At 38.8% G+C, this 24,541-nt stretch overlaps 2 protein-coding genes across 4 annotated transcripts in view; both read right to left on the bottom strand.

Annotated features, from left to right (window-relative positions):
- Positions 1–24,477, bottom strand: part of LOC118803505 (GTPase IMAP family member 4-like) — a 55,526-nt gene extending 31,049 nt beyond the window's left edge. Inside the window, exon 1 of the mRNA XM_036563998.1 lies at positions 24,239–24,477. The gene's annotated coding sequence lies outside the window, so the exon portion shown is untranslated. The remainder of the gene's footprint in view (positions 1–24,238) is intronic.
- LOC118803504 (NLR family CARD domain-containing protein 3-like) lies at positions 2,948–24,394 on the bottom strand. Of its 3 annotated transcripts, XM_036563995.1 has the most exons (8): positions 24,215–24,394; positions 22,857–22,973; positions 20,649–20,850; positions 17,965–19,723; positions 11,691–11,864; positions 6,954–7,127; positions 3,729–3,902; positions 2,948–3,413 (listed from the first exon to the last, which is right to left on the bottom strand). In XM_036563995.1, exons 3-8 carry the CDS (start codon positions 20,683–20,685, stop codon positions 3,389–3,391), a joined length of 2,343 nt encoding a protein of 780 aa, XP_036419888.1. In that variant the 5' UTR covers positions 20,686–20,850; positions 22,857–22,973; positions 24,215–24,394; the 3' UTR covers positions 2,948–3,388. The 3 variants fall into 3 exon arrangements, with proteins under 3 accessions (XP_036419888.1, XP_036419889.1, XP_036419887.1); XM_036563996.1 differs by lacking the exon at positions 11,691–11,864; XM_036563994.1 differs by lacking the exons at positions 22,857–22,973; positions 24,215–24,394 and having other exon boundaries at positions 20,649–20,868.
- Positions 24,478–24,541: the final 64 nt, after the last annotated feature.

The following is a 24,541-nucleotide window of genomic DNA, read 5'->3' as shown; positions in this document are numbered from 1 at the left end:
AGCAGGATGAGTCCAGTTTAGATGGACAGTCGGGCTCCTTTCTGCAGCGGTTTGACTGTGAATAGTGAAAGCGCTTCTTTCCGGTCAGAGACCGCAGTAAAGTCGTCTCGCGGTCAGCGATTCGGATTTCTACCGGCTCGAGCTCCGGACTGCAGTACCGCACATCCACAAACACTGGTGGCTTTGTTAGTCCTGATCTGGGAATTCAGATGACGTCATTTTCTGCGCCAAAATCCGCCAAAATTCCACATCAGGGTTTTATTTTCTAAAGCTTAGAACTTCAAAAGTCGAGCTCTCAGCTGGTGTTTTGATGATGGTGGTGGACAGCGCTGTCTAAACATCTGTCCAAAATCTCCCATAGGTGTCTAACAGGACGACTGACTCCTCTGACCATCACTTTTCCAGTGAGCTCTGATATGGTCAGTGGACTTTATAATGAGGGGTTCCTGCCCTACAGCCCTACGTTCTTCATTGACGTTCTCAGTCACCTGAGGAACATCTGCTCTCATGTTCTACTTTACAGATCACAATAATGCACAAACATGAATTACTGACCAGCCCTGTTTACTAAAGTCTTTCACACTGATCTAAATGCAGAGGTCACTTTAGTCTCTGTTCCTATTAAAACACTGTCCAGTTTAGACGTCTGTGTGACTGAAGCTCCATCTGCGCCCCTAAAAGATCCACAATCAAGGTCAACTGGGCTGCTCAGTGTTTCATACTGGCCACAGAGTTTGATAGGAGATTAAATGCTTTACTGTATTATCTAGAACACCTGTCTAGAACCATCTGCACTCGTTATGTTTCTCCAATTGTTCATTCAAGTTTTTCCTTTAATTTGTCACCTGTCTGTATCTCTTAAATCTGAAATGAGAAATATGCTTATTTATGTTCAGAGGGGCTTACTGGGGGGCTTTTCCTCTACAAATGTTGCTCTGCAATCTAGAACCAACATACCAGTGTAGATTGAGACTATTTTCAAGCAACTTGAATGTTGAAATATATTGAGTGATGTTCTTGTTGGAGGCCTGCAGATGCAGATTCTGTGCAGTCCTACAAATGACTCCCTCATTTAGAGACACTGACTGTGTGAAGTACAAAGTGTTTCTAAATGGTTTCAGATCCTCAGACATAATACAATATGAGACAATGAGAACATGAGGAACCACAAAACACAGTTTTTAAATGGTCAGTTCATTTATTGAAAGAGAGAAAACATCTAAATCACCAATATGAAAAAATGATGTGCTTCCTAAACTTAATAACTGGTTCTGCCACCAGTTTAGCAGCAATAACTGCTGGAACCAATCAACTGCAGAAACACTGACCTTATCTGAGGTGAGGAAGTTCCTTAGATGTTCTTGTGGGTTCTATTCAGAGTTCCTGGAGGAGTTGTCGCTGTGCTCTTGGAGGGATTTTGGTAACCCTTTCAGTAGAGCTGCCAATAATCAAGCCTGGGTTTGTCTAGTTTAATTGATCCCAATTAGTATCTAAATTTTCTTTTTTTATTTTGCCTTAAATTACATTTAGTTTAAAATCTGAATCATTTAAGTGTGACAAATATGCAAAAATAGAAGACATTAGGAGGCAAATGCTTCTTCATGGCTCTGTAAACTGCCTGCCAAACATTTGACGACAAAGTTTTGAAAATTTTCAATAAAGTTTGATTTTCAGTGTTACTGTTTAAACAAAGTGAATGAATCCTGTAAATGGAGAGAACAGAGACAGATACGATTCTCTTAGTAAAGGAAGGACTGAATTAAGGTCACTCCACCTTGATCGGTCAGCTCTAAGGAGCTGCTCGGACAGTTTCGGTATCCATCCAGCTCCATAAACATTTGGGAAATTCTGCAAGAGGCGTGACAGAACAAACAGGAGGAAGCTGTAGAAAAATAATCTTTATGTATGAAGATTGTGTTTGCAGTGAGGATTTATTATAAAGATCATGTAGATGTTGATTCTGTTTTAGTTTCTGTCATGAATATGTTCGTGATGTCGTTTTCCTCAAAATAAAATGTGATGTTTTTATTAATCACAAACCAAAAAAGAAATAGATGATGTTTTTAAGGCTATTAGGTGTCCTGAGATTTTTGAGGCTTTTCCCCCTCAAAGGAATTTGGTTTCAGATGAATTTTCAGGGATTCTGTCAACAGCTGTAATTACTGCCACCTGGTGGACATTCAGACTGATGTCAGCGTTTTCTCACAAGAGTCAAAATGGAGCAAAGATCACACTAATGGTGCTTTTCCACTGCACGATACGACTCAACTCAGCTCTGCTTTTGGTACCAGCTACTCCCTTTTCCACTGCAGATAGAGTATCAATGTAGCTGGTTGTCATAGCGACGCCACATGCAACTACCATGACGTTAAGGAGGAGAAACTTGAGGAGAAAGTAAAACATTTAGGTTGGTCAGTTTTTGAGTTACACATACATTCTGCCTTTTTGTTTACGGACTCTGTGAAAAGGCTTTGTGAGATTTGTGCCCCAAAGTCTTCTGTGCTTAACCAAACATAATATCTGACTGAAAAGCTGGGTGTTTTTATGCTGCTTCTCCATCCTGCTTAACACATTTTGCTCTGGTTGGTGAGTCGATGTTAGTTTGTTCTTGGAAGGTTTTAATCTCACCAACTTTACCATGAAAATCTTATATTTGTAGTTTAACTTTAGGCTCTTACTATAATGAGCCCAGACTGTTATGTAGACTAAATTATCCAGAGCCTGACAAAGCTGGGATTTACTATGATCACCTTAACCTGTTACCATGTAAACTATATTGTCTATAGCTGAGCTTTACAATGATGACCTCCGGCCGTTGCCAAGTACACTGAATCACCTTAGGCTAACACAGCTGGCCTTTTCTGTGATGACCTCAGGCTTTCACCATGAAGACCACACCACCCCTTGGTAAACATAACTGGGCTTTGAAATGATAACTTCAGGATGATATCATGTAATGTCCACAGACTTTTATTATTAAAATGTAGTGAAAAAAAACTATGTATAAAATAATTTAAAGGCATTACATAAAGTACATATCAAATTCAAACCAAATACAGAATAACTGAACATGAGGAGGAAAACTACAACCATGTATACTATGTATATGATTTAACAGTGCAGATCAAAAAGTGTTGATTTATAGACTGAGTTTATGAAAGTCTGTCAGCATTTCACTGGTTTGAGAGGGTTGATGTTGAGTCCAGGCGCTTTGGGAGGAGGAGAAGCACCTTGTGTCCTGCTAAACAATGTGAAGTCGTCCTCAAATGTCAGGAGTTTGACAGACGTTCTATCCAAGGTGCAGCGACTGTTATACAGGAAAACAACAGTCCAAACCTGATGACCAAGACTTGGTTCTATGAGACGTCATCCTCTGCTCATAAGCCTCCTACCAGTAAATGTGGTCTTTGATGCTGTAAAACATAGAATAAGACAGAATGTCAGATATGAACACACTTTTTGCAGCCACAGACTCAACATGCAAACTTTGTACAAACCATCACAAACACACAAGACAGAACAATGAGACCCACCTCACAAAGCCATTACACATCTCCCCCTCTCTCTCTCGCTCTCTCTCACTATCTCTCTCGCTCTCTCTCACTCTCTCTCTCTCACTCCCTCTCTCACTCCCTTTCTCTTTCTGTCTTTTCCGTGTATGTGTGCATCTGTATGTGTGTATGTGTGTGTGTGTATGTGTGTAATGTGAAAGCAGGTCAGTAACTTACTGTAGTTTCTCCAGTTTACAGTGTGGATCTTCTAGTAGAGCAGAAAGCATCTTCACTCCTGACTCTCCTGGTTTATTCCTGCCCAGTTCCAGCTCTCTCAAGTGTGATAGATTTGATTTCAAAGCTTTACCCAGAGCTATACAGCCTTCCTCTGTAATCCCGCAGTCAAATAATCTGTAGAGAGATGAAGAAAACGTCCTCACATTTACGGTTCTACACACAACTACATATACAATCTATACAAACACCAACATCTCACACAAGCAATTAAGAAACTACACACTACATAATTGAATTCATTCTGTATGATCCTCTAATGGTGTTAATGGTGTATTTTTACAGTCAAACTCATGTCTGATAACTGACCTTCTATTAACACACCAAAACTATTATCAATTGTTCAAATGGCAACTCAGTATAAAACTAGATGTACTTGTTTTATATGAACACTGACATAAACAAATGCAGCAAGACAGTTTTATGTTATATATAACTGACACACCCACAAAACTATACAATACAAAACTAGTGCAGAAGCTGAAACAATACAGCATTTAAAACTGTTAACTTAGTAAAACACAAAACACAGTTTAACATTAGGAGAGGAAAAAAGCGTGATGTATTAAAAACATTTCAAGTGTTCAAGTATTTGTTTGTGTGTTTGAGTGAGAGAGAGAGAGAGAGAGAGAGAGAGAGAGAGGAAGAATGAGGTAATGATACTAATCTCTCTCTGACACAGACACTGGTTAAATACCTGTGTGGACCAGTAAAGATTCAGTATTTAAAGAAAATAAACTGAAGACATTAAAAGTGTAAGTTGTTCTGCAGGCTTGGCAGTTAAACACAGATAGATAGATGGACAGACAGACAGACAGACAGATGTGGTTCCAACTCTTCTGGTTCAGCATCACAATGACCCATTCAGAAACTACAGTCCATAAAGAAATGATTTGCTGAATGTGGTGTGGAAGGAGCTGTCTGACCTTCTCAAAGCCTTGACCTCAACCCCTTCCAGCACCTTTAGGATGAATAAGATGATCTACCAGTGCTGATCTAAGCACTGAAAGAACATCCATGAGTAAAGACTCTGAAAACTTTTTCAGCTCCACAGAAGCATCAACCAAGCTTTTGTCTGAAACAGTAAAAGAGGAGGTGCTGATGTTCAGAAGTTCTGAAACTACTGATATGAGCTTTATATGGTTGATATGTTTATATGTTCCCACGTTTATCAAGGTAACCCACAGTTCAGGTCAGGGTGGCTGTCCACCGGCTGAAGCTCAGTAGAAGGAAGAATGTTCCAATATTCCTCTTGAACGTTGTTCAGGTCTGACCTGCAGCTACTGAAAACGCTTCCTACAGGTTATGCTGTCAAAAATTCTTTGACAGCATAACTTTTTCACCAGTACTGTGAATGTTTAACTGCTGTGCACATCAATAAGAAACACATGAAATATTATCACTGTTTGTGCTATTAGCTTTAGCACAAGTGTTTTTCTGTAGTTGTGACTCAGATGAAGACAAAATCACATTTTATGACCAATTAATGCAAAAAACTGAGTAACTTCAAAAGAGCCAAATATTTTTCTTGCCACTTTATGTAAAAAAATAATAACTGGGTGTTGTTTGGGCAAAGACCACACTTTGTACTGTAGGTCTGTCTGATTGTCTGTACTGAAGCTGAGCTGGAGCTGTTGGTCTGGGTGAGCTATTGGTGAGGGTTATCTTAGTGACCACACCTTGATTAGCACTTACACATCTGCAGCTTCTACTACTGGCTTAAATACTTTTTTGGTCAGTTTTCTTTAGCACTTTATTTTATGAAACTGTACCTAGTATTTAATAGGTAAATATGTACTTACAAGTAATTTTCTGGTACATATTCTGGTATATACCAAATACATAGTATGTGCAAGGTATGTACAACAGTACTTACTCAGAGTTTAATTGTGTTAATAATAATTACAAACAATAAATAAATATTTGGTGCTTTGAAAGTTTAATATGAAACTAGCACAACTAATGTGAGGTACATTTCAGCTTTTAATGCTGAAAAGTTACATGGTAAAGACCATGCAGGATTCCTACGACTGAGTACTCAGAAAGTACCTTTTTACAGCATAGTAACTCATTCAATGGGATGTTTACTGATAAGATCGCAGTAATATTATGGAAACAGGGCTGCAAAATAAAGTGTAAATTTGTATACAGTATTTACACAGTAACTGTTTTCTTTGTAGTATGCAGAGAAAATCTATACACAGTATTCATAACCATACACAGTATTCATAACCATAGTGTTCATAACCATAACCATACACAGCTTTCATAACCATACATATTGTTACAGATCAGATCTAGATTAGCAAACAATGGCTGTTAAACCTAAAAGGCCAACAGCAGAGTTCAGTAACGATTAAAACACAGAGTTTAACATAATCTAAAAAGTGTGCAAAAAAACTACAGCTCCCATCAGCCCCGCAGTGATGACATCACACACAGTGAAAAAAGTGTATGGTTATATGATCTGCATGTCACAAAGACACACAAAAAACACTATTAGAACATGTGGGTGGTGTGTAATTACTATGCACACAGTTAGATTATTTTACAGTTCTGTTACTACAATGTTACAACACTATTACAGAGAACTTACCAGTAAATGTACCAAGTAATACTAAATGTGTTACTGTACTGAAATAAAGGTACTTAATCTAATTTATTCTACTTCTAGTTTATATCTACTTCCTCTGTCACATATGCATATACTTACAGAAACACTGAATCACTAAAAGCTGAAATATTCCTGATATTTCTCACATTAGTTACTCTGTACTTACATACTGAACTTGAAAATTATGCAATAAATATTTCTAGTAAGTATAACACATTTATCATTAAATTCAGAGTATGTAGTTATACAGTAGTTATACCCGATACTGTTCATGAAGTTTTTTGCAAAGTATGTACCCAAAATTTACATATAAGTATTTCATATACACCTTTTAAACTTCTCAGTAAGTGCAGCTCTGAATACTTAGTAGTTTGTTGTTCTACTAATTTTTACTCCTTATATTTTCAGTAAAGAGTAAAATTACTACAAGTACAAATAAACATCATGTCTCTCTTTCTGTCCTTCAAACACACAAACATACACACACATGAACACATAAAGCACAGAAATAGCAAAGTATGTTAAGGAGGCAGAAAAGTACAATGAATTAATACCTGAGTTTCTCCAGTTTACAGTGTTGATTCTCCAGTCCAGCAGAGAGCAGCATCACTCCTGAATCACACAGACTATTATAATTCAGATCCAGTTCTCTCAGACTTGAGGTGTTTGAGCTGAGAGCTGAGGCCAGAGCTGCACAGCTTCTCTCTGAGAGACGACACCGAGACAGCCTGTGACAGAAATGATATCAGATACATTATCATTACACCTCAAATACAAACAGACCTACAAAACACACACCAGGAAAAAAGACATTTTCACAAAAATCAATCTTAAAAGCATTTGTGTTTATGTTGTGTGTGTGTGTGTGTGAGAGAGAGAGAGAGAGAGAGAGAGAGAGAGAGAGAGAGGTAATGATACTAATTTCTCTCTTGCATGGTCACTGGGTGAACACCTGTGTGGACTAGTAAAGGTTCAGTGTTTAGAGAAAAGAGACTGAAATGTAAAAAATATATTTTAGGCTTGGCAGAAAAAAGTAAGTAAATCAGTAAATATGGTACAGTAACAGCTAAAGGCTTAAAGGAATCACTGGAACTGGTTTACATCTCTGTTCAAGAGTTTAACAAAGAGGGGAACCGTCAGGACCCTCTACGTCCTCAGAGACGGACTAAGATATTCTAAAAATATGTTAAAAATGAGCAGTTCTAGTTTTATCTCATCATATTTTGACAATCAACATCTAAACAAATGCAAATCTAAGCAAATAAATCCTTTAAACCTGCCTATAAATTATGTACTGGAATGTGAAGGGTTAAATTAGAGAAGCCCCTTTGTCTCCCCCTATAGGAATTTTGCTGTATCTGCTGTTGCAGGAAAGAATGATGGTGATTGGTGGTCCAGCTATAAATTTACAGCAGGCCAAGCAATTGTAATTCAGTGAGAGACCAACTTCAAATGACAGTAAAACTGACCAATCATATCCCTTTTAATGGGTGGGCTTTGTTATGGCTAAGTTTATGACAAGTTCTGCCCGCTGTGGAGACACACAGGCTCTGGAGACGAAGTTAGTGAAGAAAGCTAGCGAGCTTGTTGGTTTGTGATGGAAGCTGAGAGTAGCGTTGCCGCTGGTGAGGAGGACATCGCTGAGTTTATTATCTGTACCGTTTTCTAGATGAACTTTTAATGAAGAGTTGGAGTTAATCGGTGAAGGACGACCAACACCAGAGCTTAGTTTGCTTAAAATGCTTTTGAGAGGCTTTTCAACTCCAGCAATTACACCACGACACCTTGGATGACGGATTCACCAAGGAGAAAAAGGCTCTGCTGCTGGGACCTCTTGTTGTTGGGGGGAGAGAGGGGGTCTCGGGCCAGAGATGGATTTTGTGATTTAGGAAGTTTATCCAAGTCAGCCCATCACCATCAGAACGCTTGAGAAGCTATTGTTGATTAATTTAAAAGGAAGGGATCAGCAGCATGACCCCCCCATCGACCACTACATCCAGAAGGACAGGAGGATGGACTCTGTTATGCTATGACTTTGTTCGTAAAGTAATGCTCTGATCAAAGGGCAGGTTATTAAAATCTTACAGGCCGCCGTGCCCACTGATTTAATTCTGCCCACCGCTGACACTGTTTGTGTAGTGTGCAGGTTTATTTGGGAAAATGACCATTATGTGGAATTAGTGGTCAGTTTTCTGATGCTGAGTCATGGTTCACTCCTACTAACACATGAACAACAGACATGGTGTCTATAGCAGGACACCACAGAGGAAGCTGCTGCTCACTGTGGAGTAAAGGACTCTGCATCAACATGACACCATCACCCCAACAGTGAAGTGCTGTGAAGGGATCATAGTTTGGGGCAGATTTGCTGCCTTTGTGTCTGGATTGCCTGGAATCATCATGAGAAAAATGAATTCTCAAGTTTATCAAGATCTCCTACAGTTCAATATTCCTCTGGAACGCTGTGCAGGTCTGATCTGCAGCTACTGAAAACACTAGCTTGAGGTTATTGCTGTCAAATGGTTCTTGACCAGTTATTAAATACAAGGGTTCACTGACTTTTTCCACCAGCACTGTGAATGTTTAATTGGTGGGAACAATAAACACATGAAAGATTATCATTGTTTGTGTGTTATTAGCTTTAGCCCATTGTGTTTGTCTGTACTTGTGACTTAGATGAAGAAGAAAATATTTTTTTTTATCAATTCATGCAGAAAACTCAGTGATATCAAAGTATGTACAAAATTTTATTTGCCACTGTGTACAAAACAATAGTAACTGGGTGTTGTTTGGGTAAAGACCACACTTTGTACTGTAGGTCTGTCTGATTGTCTGTACTGAAGCTGAGCTGGAGCTGTTGGTCTGGGTGAGCTATTGGTGAGGGTTATCTTAGTGTCCACACCTGGTTTAACACTTTTTAAGGTACAGTACCTGGTATTTAATAGGTAAATATGTACTTACAAGCAATTTTCTGGTACATACTTAGCAAGTCCATATATATGTACAGCAGTACTTACTCAGAGTTTAATAGTAAATATGTAACAACTACAAGTAATATATACCTGCATACTCTGCAACTTTAATATGTAACTAATAAAACTAATGTGATAAATATGAGGTATATTTCAGCTTTTAATGCTGAAAAGTTACACAGTAAAGACAAGTTCTACCAAACTGCTTCAGGAAGTAAATGACTATGTGATCTCTGTGTGACAGAGTAGAGTAGATTACAAGTTATGCTGACACTGTAAGAACTGCAGGGTACCAACAACTGAGTACTCAGTAAGTACCTTTTTTCCAGGATAGTAACTCATTCCATATTAAATGGTATGTTTACTGGTAAGTTCTCAGTAACATTATGGAAACAGGGCTGTAAAATAAAGCGTATCGTTGTACAAAGTATTTACACAGTAACTGTTTTTATGTCTTTGTGGTTTGCAAAGCAAAACCATACACAGTGTTCATAACCGTATATGCTGTTATAGATCAAATCTAATTTAAAAAAGACAGGAAAAGGTAAGGGGGGGGGGTGTTTTTGTGTGATAAATGGATGAACGAAGACAAAACACACAGAGGATTAAAGCTAAAATGAAAGGTTTTGTACAAAAACAAGCTAAACAGTGAAAAAAAGACTTTCAATACAGAGAAAATCAACATAATATACATGAATATAACAATCATTCAAGATATTAAATCTAAAAGACCGACAGCAGAGTTCAGTAACGATTCAAACACAGAGTTCAACATAATCTAATGAGTGTGCAAAGAACTACAGCTCCCATCTGCCCCACAGTGATGACATCACACACAGTGAAGAGACGTGTGTGTGTGTGTGTGTGTGTGTGTGTTTGGTAATCAGAGACAGAGGAAAGTTTCTGTGTCTGATGTTTGTTGTTGTCATTGTGTAAGTCAGTCACTGTCAGTCGTCGGCGATATAAACTCAAATTTATATCACAGTATTTTCTACCAGTCAGACGAGAACAAAATCACAACATCAAACAAGAGAAAAAATTATATTAGTAACAGTAATAATAACAAAAACAAAACACAAAACAATTATTAGTATTATCACTAGTACTATTATTGCTGCTACTGTTGCCATTATTATTATTATTATTATTATTATTATTATTATTATTATTAGAGCAGGATCTACAAAGTGTCCTTCACTGTGTAAACACTACCACACACTCTAGTATCTTCTTCAGTGCAGAAGCAGGTTTTAGTGGTTCTCTCCTGCAGTTCCATTCTGCTCCTTGTAGTTTGTGTCTAATATAATATTTCTCTGTTTGCTGTATCTGAGAAACACAGCTCTCTATTCCAGACTTGGTAAGTTTATCACATTAAGTTTCCTCCCCGCCTGTTGGAGGGTTTTACCAGCTGATTTGTTCTTCTTACTCACTGAAAGGCTGAATCACTAAAACCTTCATATTTACCTTTTAACTTCTGAATAAGTGCCGCTGTAAGTAATTAGTAGTGTGTTATGTAAAAAACAAAATATTTGCAAAGTATGTATCAAAAAATTACTCGTAAGTACCACATATTTACCTTAATTAAATATTAGTTAACTCTTGTTCTGTAAAATAAGGATCTACCCAGTTCTCATTCAACAGTCTCACACTTTCTCTTTAAAGGGGAACTCCATCCATTTAGCAAAATTAATTGATCATTTAATGGTTTAGATGTAAAAAGATCATTCAGAGTAGTTTGGTGTGAAATGTTCCTTTCTAAAGTAATTTACAGTCAAAATTGTTCTCCATTATAGTACTAGGAACCAGACGTCTTTATGTCTGCACTACAAATATCACCATTTTATCTGCTGTCCAAAATGACCAGTGAACTTACATGTATCTCATAAGTTTTTATTTGTCATGCTGATCATGTTAAACTAGTGCTAAACTGAAAAATTATGTTTTCTTTGGGTACAATTTTTTCCTTACAACGCCCTGCAGGAACCTCTCCGCCCTAAATGCACTCTGAGGAACGTTCGGACTGCAGAGCCGCAAATTTACACACCTGCAGTTTCACTCCAGCAGAAACTGGATTCTAACTAGGAAAGAAACGTTCATGAGTGAAATAAATTAGTCGTCATTAAACACCGAACACACATCACTGTTAGCCATTAGCTTAGAACAGACTGTCTCTCCTTATATTTTCAGTAAGGTGTAAAATTACTACAAGTACAAATAAACATCATGTCTCTCTTTCTGTCCTTCAAACACACAAACATACACACACATGAACACATAAAGCACAAAAACAGGAGGCAGAAAAGTACAATGAATTAATACCTGAGTGTCTCCAGTTTACAGTGTTGATTCTCCAGTCCAGCAGAGAGCAGCGTCACTCCTGAATCACACAGACTATTATAACTCAGATCCAGTTCTCTCAGATTTGAAGCGTTTGAGCTGAGAGCTGAGGCCAAAGCTGCACAGCTTCTCTCTGAGAGACAACACCGAGACAGGCTGTGACAGAAATGATATCAGATACATTATCATTACACCCTCAAATACAAACAGACCTACAAAACACAGACCAGGAAAAAAAGACATTTAGACAAAAATCATCACCCTGACTCAGAAAAATTATATATATATATATATATATATATATATATATACATATATATATATACACACACACACACACACACACACACACATATATATATATATATATATATATATATATATATATATATATATATATATATACACACACACATGTGTGTACACACACACACACACACAGAGAGAGAGAGAGAGAGAGAGAGAGAATGAGGTAATGATACTAATGATCTCTCTCTGACACAGACACTGGTACCTGTGTGGACCAGTAAAGATTCAGTATTTAAAGAAAATAAACTGAAGACATTCAAAGTGTAAGTTGTTCTGCAGGCTTGGCAGGTAAACATAGATAGATAGATGGACAGACAGACAGATGTGGTTCCAACTCTTCCTGTTTCTACGTGTCAGTGTCCCATTTGAAAACTGGAGTCCATAAATAAATGGTTTGTGGAATGTGGTGTGGAAGAACTTGACTGGCCTGCTCAAAACCTTGACCTCAACCCCAGTAAACACCACTCTAATAAATTACATGGTCAGCCAGTGGTGGTTCAACAGCTGAAAGAACATTCATGAGTGAACTTTCTGAAAACCTTTTCAGCTCCACAAAAACATCAACCAAGCTTTTGTCTGAAACAGTAAAAGAGGAGCTGCTGATGTTCAGAAGTTCTGAAACTACTGATATGAGCTCTATATGGTGGAAAGACAAGCTCAGATACTGACATGAAAACATCACCCCAACAGTGAGGAACGTTGGAGGGAGCATCATGAATTGGGGCTGTTCTGGACTTGGACTGACTGACATCATCAAGAGAGAAATATCTCAACTTTATCAAGATATCCTACAGTGAGGGTGGCTGTCCACCAGCTGAAGCTCAGTAGAAGAAACAACACTCAAATATTCCTCTTGAATGTTGTGCAGGTCTGATCTGCAGCTACTGAAAGCACTTTCTTCAGGTTATTGCTGTCAAACGACTTTAGACCAGTTATTAAATACAAGGGTTCACTGAAATTGTCCACCAGCACTGTGAATGTTTAATTGGTGTGAACAATAAACACATGACAGATTATCATAGTTTGTGTGTTATTAGCTTTAGCACATTTTGTTTGTCTACTTGTGACGTAGATGAAGAAGTGATGATATTTTATGACCAGTTAATGTAGAAAACTGGGTAATTTTAAAGGATTTAGACACTTTTATCACCACTGTATACAACACAATAATAATGGACTGTTTACAGTGAAGGCTACCAAAATGAAAACATTTCTCTTTCTAAACTACAGCAGTTGATCTCCTCAGTTCTCAAACACTAATAGAGTTGTTAAAAGAAGAGGTCATACAGCACAGTGGTAAACACCCTGTCCCAACTTTTTTTGAAACATGTTGCTGGCATCAAATTCAAAATGGGCATAAATAGTTTTAAAAAACAATAAAATATCAGTTTCAACATTTGATATGTTGTCTTTGTACTACTGTCAATTACAGGGTTTAAATAATCTGCAAATCACTAAATTCTGTATTTGCACAACGACCCATCTTTTTTTGGAAACATGGCTGTAAAGTCATATAGAACAATGACAATTCAAAAAGATAAGTAATGAAGAGTTTTAATGAAACACCAGGTTAAAGAGATACATTAAATGTGTGCACTGAGTTTCACTCTCTGAAAGAGCCTCTCCACGTTTTCTGTATTTTACTGAAGGTGTTTGCAGAATGTCAGTATCTGCAGATCTAACATCTCATGTTGGAACATAAACAGACAGACACTCTGTGATGTAAGTGGTGCTTTAAGCTCATTTAAAGCCTTAAAAACTAGTAGCAGAACTTTAAAATCTATTCTGAAAGATGCAGTCAGTGCAGTTCTTTCTAAATGGGAGTGATCTGATCTCTCTGGTTAGTTTTTGTTAGGATTTGTTCTGTTGCATTCGCTGTAGAAGATGGACTGTTTTCTTAGGAAGTTCAGTAAGAAGATCATTACAGTGATCAACTCAGCAAATGTATTAACAACATTCTCTGCAACAAACGACTACTTTCATAGTAGAATAATCTATCGATTACTGAAACGAATAATCGATTATTCAGATTATAAATCACTACGTTACCAAATACCTTCTTTTAGCTTTTTTGGCTTGAGGTTGTTTTATGCATTTGCTAACTAAAAATGAAGACAATAAAGATGAATACCATTCAAGAATTCACTGTTTTAATTAACTTTCCTGCTAATACAAAAGATAAAAATAAACCTCTATTGTATTTTTTCCTGTCAAAATTCATAACCAAGGAAAGTAAAGCAATAAATGTACTGCAGCAAAGTAGCAGCAATAAAATATTAGAAAAATAAATCAGTTTTTCTTTAATGAAGTAAATAAAAAACATCTAACTTTAAATGTTCTATTTTAACAGTACAGTTTGTGATCTGTGCTCTGTGCTCTGCTGTTTTTCTACACTTTGCTTTACTAAATTTTACAGTCACAGATCTTCAGTGAAACGGAGGAAAGTCAGTGTCTCTCTGTGCTCCTGTGAGAGTCTCTCTCTCCTCTGAGAGCAGAAACTCCCCGCTGCAGAGAAGATGCGCTGTGATGGAGCGGATGGGAAAGTGGAGAATGTTTTGAAATTTGAACGATTTTGTGTAAACACTTCATTTCAGTGGTGACCCTTAGTCCAGCTACCCTGTGTGTTCACGGAGAACTACCTCCTTAAACTGTTAGCGAGTGGAGCCAAACGTCCACAGAAAACCCAAAACTGTTCTCAAACGCTCTCTTGTGTTCGGTGAATTTGACCGCACCAGTGGCCTCGGCGTTAAGACACTGATGCAGTGTTTAAAAGTCTAAGCGTTATCTGGAAATTGAACAGGGAGCTGTGAATTATAGTTACTTGCTCCTCTGGCCCAACTACAGTGAGCCGACAAGATTCCTCTTCAGATGCTCCAACATGGAGGATCTGCTCTCATGCCAGCTAAGATCGGCTTTACAAACAGCACAACTGACAACCTTTTTTTTCTAAGTTTTGCTCCCACACTTCTGAGGATTTTGTTCTTGAGGCTCCCATCGCGCTGTTGTTGAGTCTTCAGTGAGCGGTGATGTCGAAACGTTTCTAGTGAGCGCGACAAATACGCGTAATGACGTCACCAACTAATCGACTTCTAAATTAGTTGCCAACTAATGTGGTCGTCGATTTTAGTCGACTAAGTTGAATAATTGTTGCACTCCTAATCCCCGTCTATCCAAATTGGCAAAAAATCTTACATTTTCAGTTTCATCTTCACATGACTCATTACAAATATCAAGACCACTGATTTTTTAATCAATCAAAATCCAGCACATTTTTCTTTTTCATTAAAACATCAAACAAAATTCATATTAGTGTTAGTGAAACTGCCAACAACCAAGATGCAAAATATAGGGGGGGGTCCTGGGGGATTCTAGACCCCCCCCCCAAGTTGGACCCCATGAATGTCTCAAAATCAAAATTTAGGTGGTTCACTGACAATAACCTTATGATATTAAGCTGTCTGTTTGAGAAAAACAGAAGCTCAAATTCAAATTCAGGGAAAGGTCGTTGTTTAGCTGCTTCACTCAGGAAATGGTGAGATTGTATCTTTGATTTTCTTAAGTAGCTAGTGATGCAGCACTGCTGCTTCAGGGTGGCGCTGTTGTAAACTGGTTCACTCAGTTGATCCTTCATAGCCTAACTATGCCTGGGATACCTCTGAACAACTTTACAATATGTCATCGCATATTTACAAATCTAAGGCTACATTTACACAGGAGGTAAAAGTGGCCCGAATCTGATTTTCTCACCAAATCCGATTTTTTTGTTGGGCAGTTCAGATTATCTTTTAAATGTGATCTGTATGCAACATCAGTCTGAACAGATCTCGCTCCTAAACCGACCCGCATGCGCAAAAGAACAATACTTCACGAGGCGGAGGAAAACAGTCATGATGGCCAGTGAACGCCTGTCACTCCCGGAGCTTCAGTTTTGTCTTCGCCATCACAGGAGAGCTTATGAAGTTCCAGTGGTTGACAGCTGGGCTCATCACCCACCACGTGTTTGAGTTCGCCATAAACAGGGCTCATTATTCGGTCACTGTCACTTCTTTGGTTCATGTCCTCAGATTCTTTAAATGCTGCAGCCTCGAGCTCGTTCGGCCGTTCGAAACCTATTTGAACACGGAGCGGCTGTGATGAGTCTCTTCTATTTTTTGGGTACAGAAATTTCAGCCTAAATGTTTATGAGTCTCAGCAGCGCGAAATGATGACGAATGTCACTTTGGACTGAGGTAAAAGTTGCATGAATTCCGATCTGGCTGTTCAGACAGAGTCGCATTGCCGCAGATCGGATACGGATCGGATACGGATCGGATTTCAGTACCACATATGAAAGCATCTCAAATCGGAATTGAAAATGTCAGATTCAATGTATTTTAGCTGTTCATACAGCCACACAAATGACACATCTGTGTCACATACGAGGAAAAAGATCCGATTTGGGCCACTTTTACCTGCGGTGTAAAAGTAGCCTAAGAAACTGACCAAGAGACTGATAGAAAGAGTGAATTGTGACTCATTTCTAAAACCAAAGACAGAAGAGAAGATGTGTGAGATCTCAGTGAATGTGTGGAAGAGCACATTACTAAACTGGAAAAGAGCATTTCCAAAAGAAGAATTATTAAACCAAATATTTTTGCCATTAAAGCTCACATCAATGCCTTTATGGTGAATGAGTTAGCAGTCAGCCAATGCTGGAGTAGCCAGTCAAGATGTTTGTGGGGGGGGTTACACCAGGGGTCACACCAGGGGTCATTTCACACACTGCCAACAACTATACAATATCATCTTTTAAGGACTCGTATCAATCATTAATCTAAACCCCACACAGCACTAAAAAGTCTGTTTCTACTCTGTACAATTAATACTGAAGAAATACACCATTTAGAGAAATTGTAAATGGAGAAAAACAGCAGGTACAGAATAAAAGACCAGAGGTCTTTTTTCAGGATTTGGGCCCCTTAGTTCCAGTGAGGGGTAATAATAATGCTACAAAAATATACAAATTAATGTTACATAATTCTATGCTTCCAACTTTGTGGCAGCAGTTTGAGCCTCTGTGCACAAAGCAAACTCTATAAAGACCTGCCTTAGTGAGTTTGGTGTGAAAGAACTCCTGTGGCCTGCACAGAGCTCTGAGGAAGTGAGGAAGCCTCTGCTTTGGTTCCTTGGTGAGCAGGAAAGGTGTTAAATCCACCATTCAAATGCTTGTTTTAAAAGCATTAATTTAAAACGTATAAAATTTAAAACATTAATAATTTTTGTGAGTCACAAGTCTCCTAAATATTTTCAGGTAAAGTGGAACAGTTTGTATAAAAAAGTGCTTTAAGATTCTAGGAAACATTTTGCAAAAGCCAAACAGCCACACAGTGAAACACCATAACATTTCATCACATTTGGCTGAACGTTTAATACTTTTAAATCAAACCTCTGAAAGGTGGACTTTAACACGTTTCCTGCTCACCAAGGAACCAAAGCAGGGTCTTCCTCCCTTCCTCAATCTGCTCCAGTACTGTACCACCTTCTGCCTCCAATATTCTACCATATTCAATATACCACCTTTCATTCTGTCCTCTCTTCTCTGATTGAGGTTTTAAAATAGTCAATCAAGAAATATTAATAGTGTTATTTCTAAAAATGTAATGTTTTTATTTGGTGGGTATCCAAATCTTAAAAGTTTAAAAAGCTAACTGTGTCCTGAATATTGCCTGTTCAAAATGTAACTTGGACTGAATTCAGACACCTCATTTCTTTCTACTTTGATACTTTTACATCCCAACCCTGCACATTGTAGTGATTTCCTGCACAAACACATCCACTTTAACTCAGTAAGGGCTTGTTAATCAGGGATTACAGGGTTGCATTCCACTAAAATCATGGAATACTTTATGCCTAAAATCACTCTTAAAATAAACAGTACAGTAAAATGTGTAATAATGAAAATACTCACTCAGCTTTTCTGGATGCTGTAACGACTGGCAGAAGCCTCAGAAGACATTCGTCTGATGGGTCATATTTGCTTAAGTCAAACTCATCCAGCTCCTCCTCTGAGTTCAACAACACAAACACCAGAGCTGAACACTGAGCAGGAGAGAGGGTGACTCCATCTAGACCATAGTAGTTCCCTCTGTTCAGGTATGTCTGGGCTTCCTGCACTAGAGAGTGGTCATTCAGTTCATTCAGACAGTGGAACAGATTGATGTATTTCTCTGGAGAGAGATTCTCCCTGAGCTTCTCCTTGATGTACTCAACTGTTTCCTCTCTGCAGTTAGAAGTGCTTCCTGTCTGTGTCAGTAGACCTCGTAAGAGAGTCTGATTAGACTCCAGTGAGAGACCCAGAAGGAAACGGAGAAAAAGGTCCAGGTGTCCATTCTCACTCTGTAAAGCTCTGTCCACTGCACTCTTGAGAAAATCAGTCATTGTTGATTCTGAATGTGTTTGTTGTTTCAGCACATTTCTGTTCTGAGAAATAAAGGAGAAAAATGCAAACAAAGCAGCCAGAAACTCCTGAACACTCAGATGGACAAAGCTGAACACCTTCCCCAGGTGCAGCCCCAACTCCTCTCTGAAGATCTGAGTGCAGACTCCTGAGTACACTGACACTTCTCTGACATCAATGCCACACTCTCTCAGGTCTTCCTCATAGAAGATCAGGTTGCCTTTTTCCAGCTGTTGGAAAGCCAGTTTTCCCAGAGCCAGAATAATCTCTCTAGTCTGCCGAGGATCAGTGTCACATTTTCCATGGTACTTTTGGTCTTTGTGTTTGATCTGAAAGATCAGGAAGTGTGTGAACATTTGAGTCAGAGTCTTGGGGATCTCTCCACTCTCTGCTCCACCCAGCATCCTCTCCAGAACAGTGGCTGCAATCCAACAGAAGACCGGTATGTGGCACATGATGTAGAGGCTTCTTGATGACTTCATATGTGTGATGACTCTGTTGGCCAGACTCTGGTCACTGATCCTCTTCCTGAAGTATTCCTCTTTCTGCAGGTCACTGAATCCTCGTACCTCTGTTACCTGGTCAACACACTCAGGAGGGATCTGACCACATGCTGCTGGTCGAGAGGTGATCCAGAGAAGAGCAGAGGGAAGCAGATTCCCTTGGATGAGGTTTGTTAGCAGCTCATCCACTGAGGCTGACTGTGTTACATCAGACAAGCTCTCATTGTTCTGGAAATCTAGAGGAAGTCGACTTTCATCCAGACCATCAAAGATGAACAAGACTTTGTACTGATAATAATCTGTTGGTTTTAACTTTTTTATGTCTGTGAAAAAGAGACGAAGAAGATCAACCAGACTGAGTTTTCTACTCTTCACTGAATTCAGCTCCCTAAAAGGAAGTGGAAATATGAAGAGGATGTCCTGATTTGCTTTTCCTTCAGCCCAGTCCAGAATGAACTTCTGCACTGAGACTGTTTTTCCAATTCCAGCAACTCCATTAGTCAGTACAGTTCTGACGGCTGTGTCTTTAAAGAGGTCACTGCAGTTGATGGGTCTCTCCTGTGTTGCTGGTCTCCTGGACGCTGTCTCAATCTGTCTCACCTCATGTTCATTCTTGATCTCTACACTCCCCCCTTCTGTAATGTAGAGCTCTGTGTAGATCTCATTCAGAAGTGTTGAGCCTCCATGATATGAGATTCCTTCATTAATTCTCTGGAATTTCTTTTTCAATGTAGATTTGAACTTTTGATGACAAGCAGGAGCCAGTTCTGAAAAAAGATTATTACAATAAACAATAACAATAAACATGTTAATGTCTGACATCCTTACCACAAACACAATAACACACATTACCCTTCTATCAACACGGAGCACAATATTAAACTGAACTGTGCTCTGTGGTTCTCTTGTCTAGGAATCATCAGCAAAATTAAATAACCACAATTAATTTAGATATAAAGGATCATCTTTTTGCTCTTTTGTCCTGAACAAATTCCTTCCAGATTGTTTATATTTAACTGTCCAGAATTTCTATGCTCAGTTTACTCGTTACTAGTAAAATAATTAACTTTATTATGGAAAAGAAATAACGGAATGCGCTCTGTATCAGGGAAACTGTGTCAGAACAGAGCGTATATGTACAAAGGGGTGGAATTAGTGATTCTGAGGTTCTAGGGTAAAGACAGGAATGAGGCCCCCTGGTGGTACATTTTTAAACTAGTCGTGGCTCTGGGTGGTCCCCGAGTGGCACAGCCGTCTATACTGCACAAAATGATGTCTTGACAAGTGAAATCATCTTAAATCTAGTCAATATACCTAATTTCAATATCTAACTTTGAGAATGGGTTAAGAATATTATTAGAGTATTTAAAAAACCCAAATCCTACATTTATCACATTTTTTTTTTTAATTATCACTTATAATGTTTGTGTGGGCTTTGTTTCTTTATATGGACAGTATGGACTGGAGAGTGAATGGTAGGTTTTCAAATTTAACAAAATATGCATAATACATAAAACATCTAAAAAAAATGAATCTTAATTAAATTACTAAAATAATAAAATAAATAAATTTAACATGCACAATATTTCTGCTTTGTATTTTCATGGGGACCCTAAGCCTCATGTAAAGATCACCACTGTATATACAGGCTTTCCAGAGCTGCTCAGTGTTCCAGTGTGACAGAGTTCTTACTGGTTTGTAGTGTGTTGGCGAGGTCTGTCTGGTTCATGTTCCTCAGGACGTGCAGTGCGATCTGCAGTGTTCCTTCTCTGACAGTCTGATCCACCTCATCCTCCACCTCCCTCTCAGAGCATGCTGGGAAATCTGAACTCAGTACCTTCTTGAACCTCTTCAGCTGATTCTTCACCAGAGAGATGACTTTGTGCTCCAGTTCCTGATTGGACATAAACATTAACAGAAAACGACTGAAACACCACCATGTCATAGTTCAGTGGATCTCATATGAGGACCACTGAGAAACTTTAAAACTGGACTGCAGATATTTTTTATGTAATAAAACACAACAAACTGCTCAAAATCGCATCAGTATACTACATATTAGAGTCAGTACACTACATATTAGAGTCAGTACACTAGTACATGTTTCAGTTACTTTATTACTCACTTCCTGCAGTTCAAGCTTTCACCCAAGAACAATGATGGTGAAATGTGAATATGGTCCTGCATTCTGAATAAATAATGTGGAGAAATTATTAGTCTACATGTTAGAAAACAAACATATATTGTTTTTTTCTTGTGGGTGGGAATTCTCTGCCAGGAAATAATTAATAAAAGTGTCTTTCACATAAAAATGTTGTTGGACCCACAAAATGGCAAAAGATTGTTACATTACAATTATAAATATCTCTCTAAATCTGCTTTCTGTAGACATATTAACACCTAAACACTAAAGATCTCTCAGTGGGTTTAGTATTTAATTACTCAATCTTATAACTTAGTACGTCAATCATTATTCATTGATCTTCATGTCATTACAGGATAATATGCATTAGGATGTGCACATATAAAGGGGCTTAAGATGCTGAACTGAAATCATAGAGTGGTGTGTTTATTTTTTTCAGAAAGGCAAGCAGAACACAACATCACCACCTCAGCCTGTGAAAATGTTAACTGAAGAAACATTAAACTTGCTTACACTACTTACATACAGCCATATGTAAAAGTCTTACATACAGAAATTTTGAGCAGATTTTGAGTAAGAGAAAACCTGATTTCCAAAAGACACAAAGTTAAAGATTTCACATTTTTTAAATATTTTAAGCAAGATTACTTTTTTATTTCCATCTTTTACAGTTAAAAAAAAAGCACAAGGGCACCCTGCATGTTCAGTACTTAGTAACACCCCTTTTGGCAAATATCACAGCTTGTAAACACTCACTGTAGCCAAAGTCTATCAGGTCTTGTTTTAGGGATTTTCACCCAGTCTTCCTTGCAAAAGACTTCTTGCTCTTTGAGATTCTTGGGCCGCCTTGCTCTTTTGAGGTTTATCCACAGATTTGCAATGCTGGTTAGGTCAGGGGACTGTGAAGGTCCTGGCAAAACCTTCAGCTTGCACCTCTTGAGGTAGTTCATTGTGGATTCTGAGATGTGTTTAGGATCATTATCCTGTGCGAAGCCAACCTCTTTTCCGACAGATGAGCAGCCTCTGTGACTGAAGCTCTGTGCCCCAATAATGACCCTCTTTCACAGTCATTTACATCCAAAGTTGAGGTCAGATGGGTCAGCTCAGCATTTTTATACATGACACAGAGTACAGTGGGATGTTATCTGCTTAATGGTATCATCCAGCACACCTGTCTGGAAGCATCTGCACACAGATTGTTTCTCCACTCATTTATTTATTTATTTTTCATTAAATTTGTCACTTTTTCATCCATAATTCAGCTCAGAAAAGAACTAGCCAATTTAATCAGGTGGAACTGAGAGTGAAAATGTGGCGAGTTAAAAAAAAAAATTGTACTTACTTAACGTAGAGTGATACTACTCTATGGTACTAGTACTAGTAGTAACTATAGTGGTACATGATTTGTTGCCCAGTAGCTTATAAATAGAATAATTCATCTGTGGTAAAATCATAACTCTGGAGTCATTTGAGAACTCATGTGTAAAAAGTAGGAAAATGATGGTGAATCCATGATAAAGAGTATTAACAGACATAAAGCTTAGCTCTTCTCTTAAATAGAGAATCTACCAGTAGCTCTTATTATAGTGATCTGTGATCGATTGGCTATGCCTCGATCCAGACAGTAGGGGGCGATCATGGGCTTTTCCTCATTCTAGATAAAGTCATCTATGGGGACACTGCACTGGTGTTTACAGTGGTCTTTTACTCCCTCTATTTAGGGGGGTAATAAATATTATCCATGATACTGTACTCACCTCAGTTCAGGTGAAGACTCTCCCTGTTTGAAGTATATGCCTCTACCCATTGACTGATCACTCTTCATAGACACACAGCTGGGCTCAGGAGAGTCTGGTCTCTTACTGTGAAAGTGACTAAAACACATTCAACCATCTGTTAAGAGCTGTAGTCTTTAATGCGTCTCCCACCATCACACAATGACTTCATCTCTTATTACACTCAGTAATTTCTCTAAACACTCTTTGGAGAAGGTAAAGTGAAAGTTGCTACATTTTCCTTCTACGTTTGGTCGACACTCGTCCAAGTGACACACATGTATTACACACTTTCTGAGAACAGAGTTCATTTTATGCCTTGAATCTCTTTCAAATTTTCTTCTTTGGTGTTTTTGGCAAAGTATTCATCAAAGTAAGCGCTCAACCTTCAGAAAATGTTATTTTCCCATAAGCTCAAGGGTAAAATGGCCACTATTGTCAGTGAATTATCCTGACCAATTTCTCTGACCACTGAGATACTCTCTGTTCTCTGTTCACTTTTCTAAGATTCACATCCAGGTGCAGGAGAGTCTCATAGTTTTGGTCAGTGTAAGAACATTTATGCTTCTCACCTCTTAAGTTCCACAGAGCCAGTCAGTGAAATATGAGCGTTTTTTACCTCGGCAGGTGATTTTCAACACTAATGACTTCAAAATCTATGAAGGTGTTGATTCAGCAGCTCGGTTTGGAAAAGATTCAACAATCAAATAACCAAATATCACAAAATCCGTTTGTGAATCTTTTCCAAATCGAGTAATATGAACAACAAGGGAGTCTGAAGGTTCCTGATGATGTTAGTGTGGAGTTAAACTGCAGAGTCAGACAGTCTGATTCCTAAGGAGACACAGCTGTATGTAGTGATCAGACACAGCAGCTCCGTCTGTGAATCTTTTCCAAACCGAGCTGCTGAATCAACACTTTCATAGATTCTGAAGTCATTAGTGCTGAAAATCAACTGCCGAGGTCAAAAAACCGCTCATATTTCACTGACTTTCCCTTTCCGGGCTCGCGCTCTACTCAGACCACGGCCGGGCAGAATAAGAGCTGTGAGGTTTTTCACAGGTCAGTCTGAACAGTTTGAACCTGGTTTCTTTATCTGAGAGCTCGACTTTTGAAGCTACCAGTGTTTGTGGATGTGCGGTACTGCAGTCCGGAGCTCGAGCCGGTAGAAATCCGAGCCGCTGACCGCGAGACGACTTTACTGCGGTCAACACGAAACTTCAACGACACGCGGTCAAACCGACCAACAGACACCGAACCAGCCATCGGGAAAGAGCCCCGGTCCGGTCCAAAGTCCGAGTAACCCGACCTACTTCATCTCAGCACTGAAGGCTACTTACTGTCCGCCTCCTCCGGGTCTGTAGACTGCAGGGTTAAACCTGTAGAGGGCGCTTCTCTTCTGATGGACTCGTTCTCGTAGTTTCTCTCAGGAGAATCAGTCGCGCGCTAAAACCGCTTCATTACTAAATCCATGTAGAAACAAACGGGGAGCTCCATGAAGACGGAGCTCTGAGGAAGACTGGACACACAGACTGCCGGACTACATCCGGGACCCGGAGTCTGCACTCACACTGAAACAGCTGTGTCCGGCTGCGACATCCAACCCCGCCTACGTCACCTCACGAGCCTGTCAATCACGCTGTGCGTTCAAGCAGCACGGTGTAGCT

The sequence above is a fragment of the Colossoma macropomum genome, unplaced genomic scaffold (assembly GCF_904425465.1).
Source record: "Colossoma macropomum unplaced genomic scaffold, Colossoma_macropomum, whole genome shotgun sequence".
In the NCBI taxonomy this organism is placed as follows: domain Eukaryota; kingdom Metazoa; phylum Chordata; class Actinopteri; order Characiformes; family Serrasalmidae; genus Colossoma; species Colossoma macropomum.
Note: the sequence above shows the minus strand (reverse complement) of the source record. Positions and strands in the feature narration are given on the sequence as shown.

Coding starts and splice junctions, on each gene's coding strand:
- LOC118803504 (XM_036563994.1), bottom strand. CDS start 20,868: ATGTTTATGTCCAATCAGGAACTGGAGCACAAAGTCATCTCTCTGGTG. Junction 19,724..20,648: donor CGCCAACACACTACAAACCA/GTAAGAACTCTG, acceptor ATCTTTTTTCAG/AACTGGCTCCTGCTTGTCAT. Junction 11,865..17,964: donor ACAGCATCCAGAAAAGCTGA/GTGAGTATTTTC, acceptor TTTCTGTCACAG/CCTGTCTCGGTGTTGTCTCT.